Source organism: Mirounga leonina, unplaced genomic scaffold (assembly GCF_011800145.1).
Source record: "Mirounga leonina isolate KUSES-001 unplaced genomic scaffold, KU_Mleo_1.0 Mir_117, whole genome shotgun sequence".
NCBI classification, from domain to species: Eukaryota; Metazoa; Chordata; class Mammalia; order Carnivora; family Phocidae; genus Mirounga; species Mirounga leonina.
In genome coordinates this window covers 670,492-686,516 of record NW_023270274.1, presented here as the reverse complement: position 1 = coordinate 686,516, position 16,025 = coordinate 670,492, and the positions used below count along the sequence as shown (strand labels likewise).

The 16,025-nt window shown below is 56.7% G+C and overlaps 1 protein-coding gene across 1 annotated transcript in view; it reads right to left on the bottom strand.

Moving 5' to 3' along the window:
- The window catches only part of LOC118007270 (thyroid peroxidase-like), a 42,774-nt gene that overhangs the window by 20,885 nt on the left and 5,864 nt on the right, over nucleotides 1–16,025 (bottom strand). Inside the window, 4 exon segments of the mRNA XM_035000256.1 lie at nucleotides 1,008–1,214; nucleotides 2,904–3,033; nucleotides 8,761–8,893; nucleotides 11,327–11,496. Of these exon segments, the coding sequence (XP_034856147.1) occupies nucleotides 1,008–1,214; nucleotides 2,904–3,033; nucleotides 8,761–8,893; nucleotides 11,327–11,496 (640 nt within the window).

Genomic DNA, 16,025 nt, shown 5'->3' with positions numbered 1-16,025 from the left:
GGGGGACCCCCGCCCCCACCGGGGTCAGCGTGCCGAGAGGGGGACCCCCGCCCCTGCCCCCGCCAGGGTCAACGTGCCGAGAGGGGACGGGAGTTAAGGTAGCTGTGATCAATGCAGCCCCTATGTTGTGCTCTTTTACTCCTCCCAATTTTTTCCTTTGGTGTATTTTGTTTAGATGCCCGGCCTGGTGGGGCCTCCTCTGCAGATGCCCAAAGGGTCTTAACTGCTGGGTTTCTTATCTGGCCCACCCACCAGAAAGCCCTTCCAGGTCGGGTCCCCCTTCCAGCCACACAGCACAGCCTGGAACAGCCTGGAACAGAGTGGCTGCTTGGCGAAGGTGTAGGGGCAGATGCCGGTGAGGAGGAGACCCCGACTGTCTGCTCTTGGGTAGGAAGTGCCCCCTGCCAGCCTCCCAAGATGTTTTCTACAGAGAAGCGATGAACACCCCCACCTGTGTGGTGTCTTTGCTCACTGGTAAGAGGGGAAGGAGAACGGTATTTATGGAGACCAATTTGGCAATATCCGTGGAGATCGTTCTGTGCACCGCCCTCTAGCGCTGCCGTGTTGTCCCCGGCAGCTTGCCCCTTAGGGCTACACGGGCACAGGGCTCACGTCCACAGACGTGCCCTGCTTCGTTATTTGTGACCGCGTGAAAACAGCAAAGCTCGGAACTTAAATGCTCATGAACAAGCAAAAGGGTTAATAAGTTATAATGCATACTTTAAGACTTTAAGAAGTCTTAATCAAATTTCTGCCCACTTAATGATATGGGGAGAAGTGTACTAACTACAGCTAAGTGACCTGCACCAGGTGCCGAGCACGCACACGCACGCACATGCTATGCACACATATGCAGGGACAATGCACAGGGCTTTCCCAACAGCTGTTACCTCCTCGCTCCCCGTACAGGACAAATGGGGGTTTTGACCTTTCATTTATAGTACTGTTTGATTTTTTAAATGACATCTGTTATTTTCATAATAAATAATAAAATTTTAAAATTCTACCTGTATGGGGAAACATGGGTTTTGGTTTTCACAGGTCAGCTGGCAATCAGCTCCTCCCCCAAATGCAGCTTTGCTGGTGCTCTGAGGCGTGAACGCAATGTCGTGATCAATATATTGCCCCCACACCATCAGGAGATCAGAATATTGGTCATCCTCTGTGACGACCTCGTTGGGAACTTGAATGACTTGTCTTGTCACCTCCCGGACCTGATGAGAGAGACCAGCCTGTCATGCGGGATGGACATCTGCAGAGAAAGAGGACACTGAGGGATCCTGAAGGTCGGGGACACTTGCTCAGGGGACGGGGAGCCCACAGGCCAGGGCACTCACTCAGGGGACAGGGAGCCATCCGTGTGATAATGGCCATGATCAGAGGGTGGGCCCCGGGGGCCAGGAGGGCTGTTCCCAGGCCTGGACATGTTTGCAGGTGTGATTACTGTAAGGACCCTGAGACAGGGGCTCTTCAGGGGTTCTAAGTTCTGGGGTTCCAAGTTCTGGGGTTCCAAGTGGATCCAATGCAATCGCAGGTTCTTAAAATCTGAGAGCCTCTCCTGCCTGTGGTCAGAGGGGATGTGGCTTTGGGGGGCCGGGAAGAGGCTCTGCTGCAGCCCCGCCCACACCTGGTCATAGCCCCGTGAGACCCACGTCACACTCCTCACCTCCAGAACTGGAGGGTGGGAACATTGAGTAGTTTCAGCAGGAGCAGAAACCTAACAGCCCACATGAAAGATTTCTGAGCTTCGATTGCTCTAAGTAGCTGTGTAATTCTGGCAAATATGGGTTTACAGATCCTGGTCCCTTAACTCTGAGAGTTCAGAGAGCCTCGGGGCTTGAACAGGCATCTAGCAGGATGGGAAAGGTATTCCTAACTCATTTAGGGACAATCGAGTGGAGGCTGAGCGTGACCTGCAGAAATGTACGGGGACGAGCGCAGCTGGAGGGGCCCGTGCTGCCCCACTGGGCCCAGCCACCAGCTCCCACGCTGCTCCCAGCTGCAAGGAGCACCTGTCCCGCTCAGCCACGGTCTGGAAGAACAGCCCAGGAAGCTGATCCGTAGAGAACCTGGGGACAGGGTACCAGCCCCAAGCTGGTGTGGTCAGATCCTGACTGCTCACACTGAACAGAGCGTCTCCATTTCTGGAGAATTCCATCGTCTCACGTAGTACAAGACCAGGCAAACTGGTTTATTGATGGAAGCAAGTAGTCAAATTGAGAGCAAAATATCCACTTTTTAACCAAATTCATCAGTGGATTGGATATAAGTCTGCTTAGCAAATAATTTGCCTCTGGGAGTAAAGCGGCAACCATCATTTTGCATAAATGAGTGAATTACTTAACTGGTAAGTATCTTTGAACACACATCATCCTCTGCCTATGGGTAAAGGAATTTATTATTTTTTTTAGGAATTTATTTCAAAATGCCAAAATGAGGGGCACCTGGGTGGCTGAGTCGATTAAGCAACTGACTCTTAGTTTCGGCTCAGGTCGTGATCTCGGGGTCGTGATATCAAACCCCACATCGGGCTCCGGGACCAGCAGGGAGTCTGCTTGGGATTCTCTCCCTCTGCTCTTCCCCCGCAACCAAATAAATAAATCTTAAAAAAAACCCCAAATACCGAAATGATTGTGAAGAGCAGAGAGCAGAGAGCCTTAATCTAAATCTGCATCGTCCCAGTCACTGGCTGGTGACTTGCATCGCTCCGCGCCTCAGCTCCCAAGCTGGCGAGCACAGGCTCTGGGAGGGTGGAGAGGACCAGGTTCTGTGAGCACGCCGCTGGGCACTCCGCCCTGAGCCCGGTCTCGGCAGCAGGCTGGCGTCCTCCAAGACGGCGGCGTCTGGCAGCGCCACGGGGACCGGGTTCCAACGGAGCTGGCACAGTGTGTGGAGGCACCTACCGGGGGCAGTGGGAAGCCGTTGTACCGCAAGTGGGGGTTCCAGCCTCTGGGCTCACTGACCCCGTCTTCGTAGGCGGGCGGCAGCCATCGCGCCAGGGCTGTGTTGGAGGCTCCCCACCTGGGGTGGTCTCTGTGGAGACAAACGTGAGACTTGCAACCCCGAGATAGCCTACATTTGGAAAAAGATGATAGCTGAGTGAGAATGGAAATATCAGTTCAAAGAGCCAAATGAAATGGGAATTTTCTGTTAGAGAAAAATTTGCGTGTGTGTGTGTTTTAAAGGATAATTTGGACGTAAAATCGTTACAGTGTTCAGGTCCCCTTGGCATTTGTCAACCAAATCACATGGGAGCACCCAGCGGGGGCGCTTGATGGCCATTGCAGGGTCTTTGCAAAGAAGTGTGCGCGAGGCCAGTTTGGAGGCGTGCGGTCGACAAGTGTCTGGGCTCGGGAGGTCACACGGCCAAAGGGTTAGGGTTGGAGAAGATCGGGATCTAGACTTCTCAACAAGTGTCTCATGCATCCGATGTGTAGACACTTGGAACATCTAAGATGCGAAGTCTAAGAGATTCATGACAAGCTGAATGATTTTGTAAAGTTTTTGGAGTGTTGAGAAATATAAATATTTAAAAATCCGTTGCTTTGTTTTGACACGTTATGATCACGATTAAGGAGGCTACGTACGTGGATCATTCTTCCATAAACGTGACTGATTTAGAAGCTCTGCTTGACGGTGAAAGGAACCGTGAGCTACCCAGGGAGGCTGCTAGTCTGGACAGCCAAGAGTCCACACATCTGGAGGCGAGACGCAGTTTTGGCCCCCGTGACAGACTGAACAGACCACGCTTCTCCTAATGGCGCCACACGGCTCTGGACGTAGGGAAAAGGACTTCACTGCTGTGTCACTCATGTCGCCACTGCCCCTCGAGGAGCCCTCCCAAGGGCCTTGCTAGCAGGAGGCGGGATGGGGACTTCCGTGCGTCTGCAGGGGCGGTGGGTGGGGGAGAATCCTATTATCCATCCTTCACTGATCTCCAGCGCACCATCATGGCTCAATTTGTAGAATGACATGGGACAGCAATGCATTTAATTAGCGGCAGTAAGTCAGCGTGGGGAGATTGGCGTGCGCTCTCACAGAGTGTCAGATTCGTTACAGTTGGTTTCTTTTTATTGAAATTCCACTGCTTGGGGGGTGATGTATTTCATTCCATTAAAAATAATGAAATATTCTTGTAACTACTTAGGCCATGATGTTTTTGCTGATTGACTTTATATTTCAGTAGCTTGTAGGCTGTCATGAGAGCCTGTGGCCCTCGCCTGTCTTGTGGACACTCGGCAAGAGTGTGCACTTGACCTTCCCAGCCTGCCCAGCGGGAACCCAGGACAGAGCGCAGCCTGTGCCAGGGGTGGTGTTCGGTGCCATCCGGAGACCTTCTCACGGCCTCCCCACAAGGCATCCGGCGTCGCTCCCGTGTCAGAAGAATCTCTGCCGCCATAGGATCGACCTTTAGCTCCAAATCACTTGCTTATTAGTGTTGGGTTCTGGGCCGCGGGAGGGAAAGGGTCATAAGCTGACGGAGTGAGCGGGTGGGAGCATTTCCGGAGAGGTTACAAGGACACAGCTGTCTGGGCTGTGATGTTTGGAAGTGCTAGCGCCCCTCTCCGAGGCTCCGGCACCCCGATGCCGTGACACCCCGGGTTCTAAAGAGAGAGGCAGGTCCAACTACCAGCCTGACCAGGGCGTGGATGGAAGTCCACAGTGGATGCTGGGGGGCACCGGTGGGTGTCCTCCCGGCCACGGACGTGGGAGCACCGGGACTGCGTGGTGTCTGCTTGAGGAGACGCAGTGTCACCAAGTGTCTCATGCTGGGGGAACCGCGATGGAGCTCTGACCTCTGTGGCAACGAAACCTTTCCACACCCTCATCTGCGAGTGGTGCACACGTGGGCAGCAGGGCAGGGGACGGGACACGCAAACCCAGACAGTCCCCCCGTGGCCCCAGGACCTAGAGTGGCTCCTACCGTGCCCGATGCGCTGTCCGTCAGCCTGAAGCGTAAGAAAACTCAGCCCATGGTGCGCGGGCCTTGGGCTGGAGCTCCCTGATTGTAGGTGGTGCAGACTCGCGAGTGCGCGGTTGATCGATGCGGTGCTTTTCCATCATGGGCATGGACTCGATATGCTCCAAGAACTCTGGAAACGTCCCTAGTCTGGCATCGTTCGTACCCGTGTTATGGTCCACGTATGTCAGGCATGAAACCCACACCAGCAACATCTACTTTTCTACGAGCGTCCTGGGGCCTCAGGGGCCGCATGCACCTGTCAGGGGTTCTGTTTTGTTTCATTTCAAGCATCAGTATTGTAAACGACCTTAGTGTAGCTTGAGCTCTGTTGTCTGGTGGCTACAGTTTGAAGCAGGTTAAGCACAGGCCTCCCTACGAGAGACCACCATGTGAAGGACGTCCACTCCAGTAAGATCCACAAGCCGTCACCTCCGCCAGATGGTTTCACGAGTTACGTCAAACCACAAAAGAGAAGAAGCAGTGAGTGTGGATATGACCCTGTGGCAGGTGTCCTGATGGAAAAGGGAGCCGGTGGGGGAGTCTGCAGGTGCTGGTGGACATAATGCCTGTTCACACATGTTTGGAAGGCCGATCCCACATTTAGTTTGGGTTTTGACAATTGTTTCAACAAATTAATGCAGAGAATTTTATACACACCAAATTAAACACTCAACCCAGGTAGGTCAGGGTTCTGCCTATAACTCAAATGCATGAATCAGATTTTGCCTTCAGAATATATCACTTCCTCTAGGCGCTCATGGGTTCTGAGGTCAGAAATTCTCCCAGGATGAGGCTCCGCGCAGAATCACCACGTAACGGAGATGGGTCCCGTCCTGCAGCCCGGAGGGTTGTTCCCAGTCCGTCTCTGTGTCCACGCAGGATGTCCGTTTGGCAGGCCTGGGCATGAAGCAGATGAGTCCAGTGACGGTCGGTGTCTCTGTCACCGTGTGGATGGAAACGTCATCTGCAATCTCCATCCGTCTGGTGGGCGGGTTAGAGGCGGTGAGGGCCAGGCTTGCGAGCAGTCATCGTTAATTTGACGTTAAGCCTGAGCCGGGAAAATTCTGCTGTAATTTTGAGATTCAGCCATCGCCACAGACGAATACATCACAGCTGCCCGATGGTGGGAGCCTTGCTCGCAGGAAAAGGCACATGGAATTACATTTATGGTCCTCCGTGGCTAATGCCTTGGGCCAGGATCCAAGAGGCGAGATACTGTCTGGTCATTCGTGGGGAAAATCATGGCAACACTTACAGTATCAGGATTGCAGACTGCATGAAAGGACCTTTAGACATTCTCTCTCTCAAAAACCAGAAACCGCTCTGCCAGGTAAGCATCCTTCCTGTTCACAAGGCAGAAACAGGGCCCAGAATGCCGGTGAGAGTCATCAAGTGGTCACTGTCACATCCAGCAGCCCCAGCAGAGATCTGAGTTTACCGTAACGGATGAGAGCCCCACGCATGCCCACACACTCAGGCCCGGAAAACCCAGGCGGATGTGGGGACCTGAGGAGCCACCGGGCAGCGCTCCCGAGAGCAGAGTAGGGCCCCCGCAAACATGCGCTGCACTTGCTTCCACGCATGCAATGCCCTTGTAGTGCCGATCACATCCGACAAACGAGGAAGATTGTAGATTGTAGAACTCCTTCCTTCCCACTTCCGTTAACTGATGGCGCGGGGTGATCCCAGCACTTGGCATATTCTCAGTAAAGGGAAAACGAACATTAGAAGCCACATCCCACACCTGGGACACCCACCCATCACCCCACTGCAGGAAAACTAGCAGAAATAGAGGCGTCTTGGGCGCCTGGGTGGTTCAGATGGTTAAGCGTCTGCCTTCGGCTCAGGTCATGATCTCAGGGTCCTGGGATCGAGTCCCGCATCGGGCTCCCTGCTCCTTGGGAGCCTGCTTCTCCCTCTGCCTTTCTCTCTCGCTCTGTCTTTCATGAATTAAAAAAAAAAAAAAGAAATGGAGGCGTCTTTTCAATCCACCATTTGGAAATTCAGAAGTTATACAGTTAAATTCCAAGTCACATTTGGCTTAAAGACAGAATGACGGCCAACAGCAGTCAATACGCAGAGCCAGACCCCGTGGTTCACCGCCTGGCAGCAGCAACCAGATAAGAAGTGACGCCGTTAAGGAAGAAAAAGAAAGCAGAGAACAGCCCACGGCGCGTCCATGTTAGGGTCTAGAAAAAAGGAAGTAACAAGGAAACAACCCCCCCCCCCAAATCAAAAAGAAATATGGTGAAATTTTAGTAAAAAACAGGCAGCATAACATGGTGGTAAAGACCAATATATCAGAGACTGAATTCCTGGAAACCGTGTAAAGAAGTCTGACCACTGGTGAGTCTCAAACGAATAGCAGTCCAACCTCCTGCTGGTCACAAACGTGCCTTCAAAACGGAAATAAAAGATCACACTCTAACCTGGATGCTCTAGAAACTCAGCTTAATAACCAGAACTATCCAGAAGGAAAATACACTTCCTCAGGTGAAAAATACGTGCCAGAAAGAAATACCCGTCCTGTCCTTAGTCCCTCTATCTGAACACACTGGGGTTAAACAACCCGGGGCACAGAACCTGCGCAGCGGGCTGGACCCAGGCTGCAAGAGCACGCGTGCACGTGGGAGCAGCCCCGAGCGGGGCATCCGTGCGCACGGAGGACTCCCCACCCTCCGCAGCCTGTGCCCCAGGCAGACCCCGTGCCGTCGGGGAGCGGGCGGCCGACGGAGGAGACAGGCCCGCCCGGTGGTGGGGGGCTTCCCCAGGGCTGGGCTGGACGTCCTGCCCCTGCGAAGGGACCTGGGAAGCTGAGCTGAGGGGCCCGGGCCCTCCCGGGGAGGGGGCTGGAGAGGGGACGCACTCGCTGGTGTGGAGTGGCTTTAGCAGAGTGCAGGAGGGCACCTTGATCATCTGGGAAACCCCACGTGTCCTGGATGATTTGGTCCACTCAAGCACCACCCTCTGTCCTGAAGCATGGACTGGACCACGTGCCATCTGTTGGCAGTAGCCCCCGTGAGCCCCGTGACCAGCCACGTGGGCGCCACCGTTTTGTTTCATTCTGAGATTCGTTCTGCGTTTCTGGTTAGTCCAGGAGTCATCATAGGACCTAGCCTTCCAACTGCGAAGCTCTCTGTGATAAAAATGGGAGCTAGTCCTGTTTATGCTGGACCCACTGGGGCCCGTGGTCCCATTCATCAGCTCTGTGAGGACAGGTCTGTCGTATTCCCCAGCATGTGTCACAGGGCCTGGCTCAGGGCGCTCAGAGTGTTTGAATAAATATAGGAAGGGAGGGAGGGAGGACAGCCATCTTTTTCCCAGCTCCCACCCCGGGGACAGGGCCATCGTCGTGCTGCCCTCCAGTAGCTGGGTGGCTCTGGTCTGGTGCAGACTTGTGTCCTGGGCCCCGTAGCCGTCCTCCACCCAAAGGACATCTGGGCCTCCTCATCCTTCTCAGGGTTCTGATCTCAGTCGAGCCCAGGGTTCCTGGGCCTTCCCAGAACCCAACTCTAGGGGACACTTTGTGGGAAGGGTGGGGCAGTGTCGGGACACCCGCGGATGGAGTGGACGGGTGTCTAAGGGACACCTGCAGACAGGGTGGGGCAGCGCCCAGGGGACACTGGTGGATGTGGTCATGTGGGGGGCACCGCAGACGGGGTGGGGCAGGTGGGGTGGTCCTGGGCACTCAGAGGGGGGAAGACCCGGTGGTCTGCAGCCCCCCTGGGGATGGCCTCCAGCCCTGCTGGGGCCCAGCTGCCACCAGAAGACAGAGCCAGTCCGACGGAAACGCCCACCTGTTGTTGCAAGCGCCCGTGATGAGTCTGTACTTGCTGGTCAGGCAGGTGTCTGGACATTTGGGGGGTAGCATGTAGGGCAGGCATCCGGACACGTTCGCAATTGTGTTCAGCACATCTTCCGGCAGGACGTCTGGGTGGAAACAACAGCGCACTGACCGCCGTTCGCAATGACGAGCCTACCTGTGGCCGTGCACGCGGTAAGGAGGTCTCAGACGGGGCCCCAGCCTCCACACGGGGGACCCCCCACCAGCCGCGTCTCCTCCTTCTCCTTCAAGCCCGTCACTCCCCGTAATCCCCGCGCGCTTCCTCACTGAGAGGATTTGGGCCTTTAAAACCTATGTCTGCTTTGTGACCTTTCAGAAAAGCAAGTCAGAGCCCTGACCCCACCTGTGGGGCCGCATCCCCGAGCGTCTCCGCAGTCTGGCAGCGAGGCCGTGCGTCCAGCAAAGCTCGGTCCTCCCCCTCCCCCAAGCCCGCCCGGTCAGCTGTGCGGGCAGCCTGCCTTCTCTCCGAGCACTGGCTTCTGGTTCCCTCCTTGCCACTCTTTCCAGGTTAGGCCCCAGAAAGCAGGCTTATCTCTATTTATTTCCCCAATGCTGTGGCTGTTTATTCAACAAATCAGAGCAAGGCCTGCTTTCTTGTGTGTTCCTAGACGGATCATCGGTCACTTCTCCAAGATGGTTTGTACAAATCCTCCAGATAATGCCATAAAAACAACAGCCAGATACCGGTGAGGTTGACTCGCTAGAGGAACTCTGGAAAGAACGCATATTCCGCTCTAAGTCGGAGAGAAACCAGACTGGCCTCTCGGTGATGCAGGGAGCCGTGTCTGCCAGTGGTTCTGTGTGAGCAGCAGAACGACCCCGGGGCCGGGCTTCCCGTTCTGCCCACGGACGACACACACTCCTCACGAGGCTGAGCACAGCTCCCTCCTGCCAGGATGTGCCCAGGCACCCATGGGAGGAAACTGGGTCCCCTGCATGGAGCCAAATACTCTCACAGCTGCACAATGAGCAGAAGCAGAGCCAGGAAGGAGCCCGGAAACTGGGTGCCCGCACACGGCTGTGGACGCTTCGCGCTGACGAGGTCACAAGCCCACGTGTACTGCCAGGATCGCCTTTCTCACACTGCACGTTGTCCACTCCTGTCCACGTTGTTGACAACGGAAGCCTCAGGAAACTGCATAAATGAGTCGGTTCTTCGGTTCTACATGTTGGGCTGGACCAAACCCCCAGCCTCGTCTCCCCAGGCACCTGCCTCCCCAGAGCTGAGCAAGGGCACTGACCCTGGAGCAGGTACCGGGAGCTGGGGGTCCGTGCACGCACGGCCAGTCTTAGAGCCCTTGCTCAGCCCCACAGTTTGAAACAAAACCATGTCTGATGAACCCTTGGTTGCTATGAAGTCAACTGAACCTGCTAAGTGTGGTATCTGAGAATTCTGGTGAGTCCTGACTTGGCTAAGCCTATCTTACTCGAAAGGCTAACTAGGAAGCAACATATCTATACACGGTGGAATATTGCTCAGCCACCAAAAATAATGAAATCTTGCCTTTCCCAACGACGTGGATGGAGCTGGAGGGTATTATGCTGAGTGAAATAAGTCAGTCACAGGAAGACAAACACCATATGATCTCACTCATGTGTGGAACTTAAGAAACAAAACAGATGAACGTAGGGGAAGGGAAGAAGAGAGAGGGAAGCAAAGCGTAAGAGACTCTTAACACTAGAGAACAGAGGGAGGGCTATTGGAGGGAGGTGGGGGGATGGGCTGGCTGGGGGATGGGAGGGCACCTGTCGCGATGAGCCCTGGGTATTGTGGGCAAGTGAGGAATCACTAAATTCCACTCCTGAAACCCATTTTACCCTATGTGTTAACTAACTAGAATTTAAATAAAAACTTGGAATAAACAGATTTAAAAAAATAAAAAATAAAGTAAAAGAAACAAAGGCTAAGTCAGCATTAAGTGTCTCGGCCCTTTCCGGAGGGAGCACTCAGAGAGCAAGCGGGCCGTGACTCCACACTGAAGAAGCCTGGATACGTCTGATTGTCCCAAAGCCCGTCTTCCAGGCCCCATCCCAGGATGCACAGACCGCCCGGTCCAGCCGGCAGCGCCCGGCCTTGGCCCACAGGCTGCCTTCCTCTGAGGCAGCTCCTCTGCCCGTAGCCCGTGTTGTCCCCAGGTCAGGGTCAGGGTCGGGCGGACTGGCTCTCAAAGCCTCGGAGGAAGTCATGGAGGCCACGGCCACGCAGCGGGGAGGGGCTTTGCCCCGGGCGGCTCCCAGGAGAACGCGCCTCCTGGAACAGCCCTGCAAGCAGCTCCCAGCCTTCCGACCGGTCCCCGGAAACTGCCGCTTGGACGCCACACGGCCGCCGCCCCACATCACAGGGACAGGTACCTCCCAGGGAGCCCAGACACAATCTCATGCCTGTTCGAGCAGCGGTTAAGGATCCGCTGTGTCCGAGCGTGGAGCCGAGTGAGAAGCGCCCCGTGCAGTCCCCGCCCAGCCCTGCGGTCTGCCCCTCGGGGGCCGCCGCTCAGGTGGGGGCACCTCGGGGGGCTCACCGGTGGGAGGCCGAGATCGCCCGAGCTTCCCGGAGACGCTTGTCTTCAGGGCCTGCACGGAAGCTTCCATAATCTCGGCCGCTCGGGCGATGGCTCGGCTGGTTGGCTCAGGGAGTTTGGAAAAAGACAGAAGCTGTGATGGACGAGGGATCTCTCTTTTGCTGAGGTCCCTGCGGCAAAGAGGAGACACAAAGCGGGTTGTTCGCTTATGGCTGCTTCCAAAGTAATCACTACTCAGTCCAGCAGAGCACATGCCAGGGACCAGCGCCTTGCGGGTCAGGGTGGGCGTATCCGGAGGCCGTTCACCAGGACCTCCGTAGAGGGACAGGACTTGGGGCCGATAAACCTTCTCATCAAAATCCAGTTATGGGGCGCCTGGGTGGCTCAGTCGTTAAGCGTCTGCCTTCAGCTCGGGTCATGATCCCAGGGTCCTGGGATCGAGTCCCACATCGGGCTCCCTGCTCGGCAGGAAACCTGCTTCTCGCTCTCCCACTCCCCCTGCCTGTGTTCCCTCTCTCGCTGTGTCTCTCTCTCTGTCAAATGAATAAATAAAATCTTAAAAAAAAAAACAAACCATGAGGATTCATCTTTTAAAAGCAAGGATGAGGGGTGCCTGGGTGGCTCAGTCGTTAAGTGTCTGCCTTCGGCTTGGGTCATGATCCCAGGGTCCTGGGATCCAGCCCTGCATGGGGCTCCCCGCTCAGCGGGAAGCCTGCTTCTCCCTCTCCCACTCCCCCTGCTTGTGTTCCCTCTCTCGCTGTGTCTCTCTCTCTGTCAAATGAATAAATAAAATCTTAAAAAAAAAAAAATCCAGTTAGACGCCTTCACTGTGTTCCAGCCAGTGAGAGAGGGGCCCTGAGTGCGTGCAGCCCTGGTGGGCTCCTGGGGCCAGCAGGTGCTTGCAGGCTGGCCCGTCCCCTCCAGTCAGAGAATCAACCCCCACAGGGCGGAACAGGGCAACAGAACCATTTGTGGGGGGACAGGAAGCACCGTGCCCTGTCCCCAGCACCCTGCGTCCCCGGCCTCTCACATTCCAACAGCTCCAGCCCCGGGGGATCTGTCCAGCCCCCTGCCCACAGCATTTTGGGGCCAGCGACCCAGGGGGAGGGGGCCTGAGCCGGCTTCTACCTGGGCGGCACCTGCAGAGTGGAGCCCCGTGGCCCCAGGTAGAGCCAGCTTCCTGGGCTTCCCTCCAGCTGCCCTGGGATCTACGGCTCCTGACGCTGCAGAAGCAGGCGAGCTCCGCTTCCAGTGGTCCCACCGGCTGTGAGCCAGCCGGCCACCGAAGCTTTCCATGTGTTAGTGATAAGCCCAAACGTGCAGGCTCCCTGAGCAAACCAGGGTGGCAGGTGCTGTGCCGAGCACAACTCATACCTCAGGCTATTACTTCTGAAAACCTCGGGTGGTAAACGCCGTAATTAGGCCCATTTTACAAAACTCGCTCATTGAGAGTCAGGTAGCTGGCATCAGGTGGACGGCCAGTGACAGAGGCAATACTGAAACACAAGAACTGCGAGCGTCCACGGCAGATACTTTAGAGAAAATCTGACGTCCCTATGAATGTGCATGATCTATAACCGTGCATGATCTATAACCGTGCATGATCTATAAAAACACGGTATGTGAGGCCTGCCTGTGTGTTTATAACACCATGTCGCCATGAACACCAGCCTGCAGAGCTTCATGGGACCCCGGCCCCAGACAGGAGACTCTGGCCCCATTCACAGGACCCCGGCCCCAGACACAGGACCCCGGCCCCATTCACGGGACCCTGGCCCCAGACACGGGACCCGGCCCCAGACACAAGACCCCGGCCCCAGCCACAGGACCCCGGCCCAGACACAGGACGCCAGCCCCATTCACGGGACCCCGGCCCCAGACGTGGGACACCGGCCCCACACAAGGGGCCGCAACCCCATTCACGGGACCCTGGCCCCAGACACAAGACCCCGGCCCCAGACACAGGACGCCAGCCCCATTCATAGGACCCTGGCCTCAGACATGAGACCGCAGCCACCGCAGTGCCAGCTCTGGCCTTTCTGGGGCTCCCTGAGACTCTGGGGGAGATAGGACAGCCCCCCAAAGATGTCCAAGTTGGACCCCTCAGAGCCCTGAACAGGCCTGGCTGCTTAGCAAAGGGGATTATGTTGCAGATAGAATTGGGATTGCTAATCAGCTGAGGATAAATGGGGCTCTTCCCCTGGGTTATCCAGAAGGCCACACAGCCACCAGGTCCTTACGAGGGGAGGAGGAAGACAGGGGGCGGGGAGGAGAAGTGGTCAGAGATTCCATCGCCCCCAAAGACAGAGGAAGGGCCCAGCTGGGGAACATGGGAGCCTCTAGAGCCAGGAAGGTGAGGAAAGGGAGGTTTCCCGGGTCTCAGAAGGCGTGGCGTCCCACAGACTCCTGGACTCTGGCCCACGGAGGTCCATGCTGGACTGGGACCCACAGGATGGTATGACCGTCCATGCATGCTGGATTAAGCCGCTGGGTTTGGGGCAACATGCTCCAGCAGTCCCCGGAGGCCAGTGCCCCTCTCCTCATGGAGGCCCTGGGCCACGTGCAGTGGCCTCGGAGCCTCGGCCGGGGGACCCCTGTAGCACACGGGCCGCAGACCCGACCTGCACCCCAGGCGCCCCCCGCTGTCACATCGACAGGGAGCAAACTTTCCCCTTTGTGCAGGGAGGCGCCCTATCTTCCAAGGCTACCCGCTTGGCAAACGTCCCTGGAAAGGGGGGCAGCGTTGGAAGGCAGAGGTGGTGTCTTCCTCCTCAGGCAGTGACCTTCTCACCGTGTTTACAAGCAAACCAGCGAGCTGGTGAGCAGAACCTTCTAGGGGCCCAGACTCACTGCAGCCGGTCCCCAGGCCACAGACCGGGGTGCCGATGTCCCAGCACGAAGCACTGAGACAAAGCCCACGGCCACAGCCCTCGTGAACACGGCCACGTGAGGGGCCACGTCCCCATGGGTGCAGGCGGACTTAGAAAGGCTACTTCAGGGAAGGGCCTAGGCCAGTTCTTCTCTTCAGGACGGAGCCCGCACGGGCAGCCGTACCCCCTTGGAGTCTGCAGTGGCCACGCTCCCACCTCCTTATTTTGCCCCAATTACCCCATTTCGTTGTCCTCAGAGTTCAATGGCAGAAGGAGACTCAGGCCAGCCTCAGCTCGCTGGCACACCCGTGGACGAGACAGCCGGACCGGGGCCCTGAGATGGAGGACACCTTCCCCTTGGCCAAGGGCAGAGGTCAGTTCAGAACCCAGGGTGAAGCCCTTGGCCTCCTGAGGTAGACCCCAAAGGATCTGGTTCGTGTAGCTGGGAGGACGCCGCAAGCAGGGCCTGTCTGCCTCCCCCTGCAGCCCGGAGTGCTGGGGGCAGCCGCTGAACCCAGTGAACGGGATGTGGGATAAACGGATGCGGTCCCAGCCCTGCCGGTCAGATCCACCGGAGCGGTCACTGGAGGGTGAAAGGGTCCCCTTGAAAAAGTTTGCAAGATGCCAGGGTGCTGTACACATGGGGGTCGGATATTGTTGGGGGACAGTCTCCCTAGCTCTGGGTTATTTCTCGACACTCTGTGAGGCCAAGGGCACTGTCTTTGTTTTCGTCCACCTTTACCAGGATGCCTAGAAAACGGGCAGCTTTGAGAGGTGCCTGGCGGGCTCAGTCAGCAGCGCACCCACTCTTGGTCTCGGGGTCCTGAGTTCAAGCCCCACACTGGGCGTGGATGCTACTGAAAAAGGGGGGCAGCGTTGGAAGGCAGAGGTGGTGTCTTCCTCCGCAAAACAGCCCTACGGACCGTATAACATGACACCACCCTCTCCAGGGCAAAAGGCGGGCACGCGGACCCTCCCCTACGGAGGTGTGGGTTCTGCACCCCATGGCCAGTGTGCCCAGTGGCGAGTCTGGGAAGGGGCGGGAGCTTTAGAAGATCAGAGACACTGGAGTAGGAGGACTTGCAGCTGGAAGTTGGAAAGGACTGTGAGAGAAGGAGCTGAGAGCAAGGGTGTGTGTGACGCACCCACCTCGATCCCAGAAGAGAACGAGCCCCCGGCGGCCGGAGGGCCCCACGCACAGCCCGCCACGCCCAGCGTTGTACGCCCACAGGAAGGCTCCCAGGCAAGTGAGTAAAGGATGTGTCAGTTGTGAAAACGAAGTGTGGGTCCATGAGCGCAGGGCCGGGTGATGCCCGCGGGGCGACCCGGCATCTGGGGAAGGGCGTGCACTGCTCTGCGGACCCGGTCTCGGGCACACAGACGCAGCAGCTCCAGCTTCGATGACCGCGTGGGGGACACCACCGTCCCTAGCGAGAGCTTATAGAAGTGTTAGCCAGCCGCCAACGAAATAAGCTTGGAGGATAAAACCTGCTCTTTACTGTTTGTTTGCTTCACAAATATCTCATGTGAGACCACAATGTGCTCAATACTGATGTCAATTGCATATGTAAAATCAAGGCGTTTCTTAATGACTTAAACCTGAATGATGGGTAGACTTAATCCTGCACGGAGGGCCCCATGTGACACGGCGTCCTTCAGCCCAGCCCCCCTCTCTGGTCTCAGCTCCTCCCTACTGCCCCCCGGCGAGGAGCCCCCTGCCACCGGGACCCCCGCGTGCTACCGGGACCCCTGCCTGATGCCAGGACCCCCGTCTGCTGCCAAGACCCCCATGTGCCCCCGGGACCCCCGCCCGCCGCCAGGACCCCTGC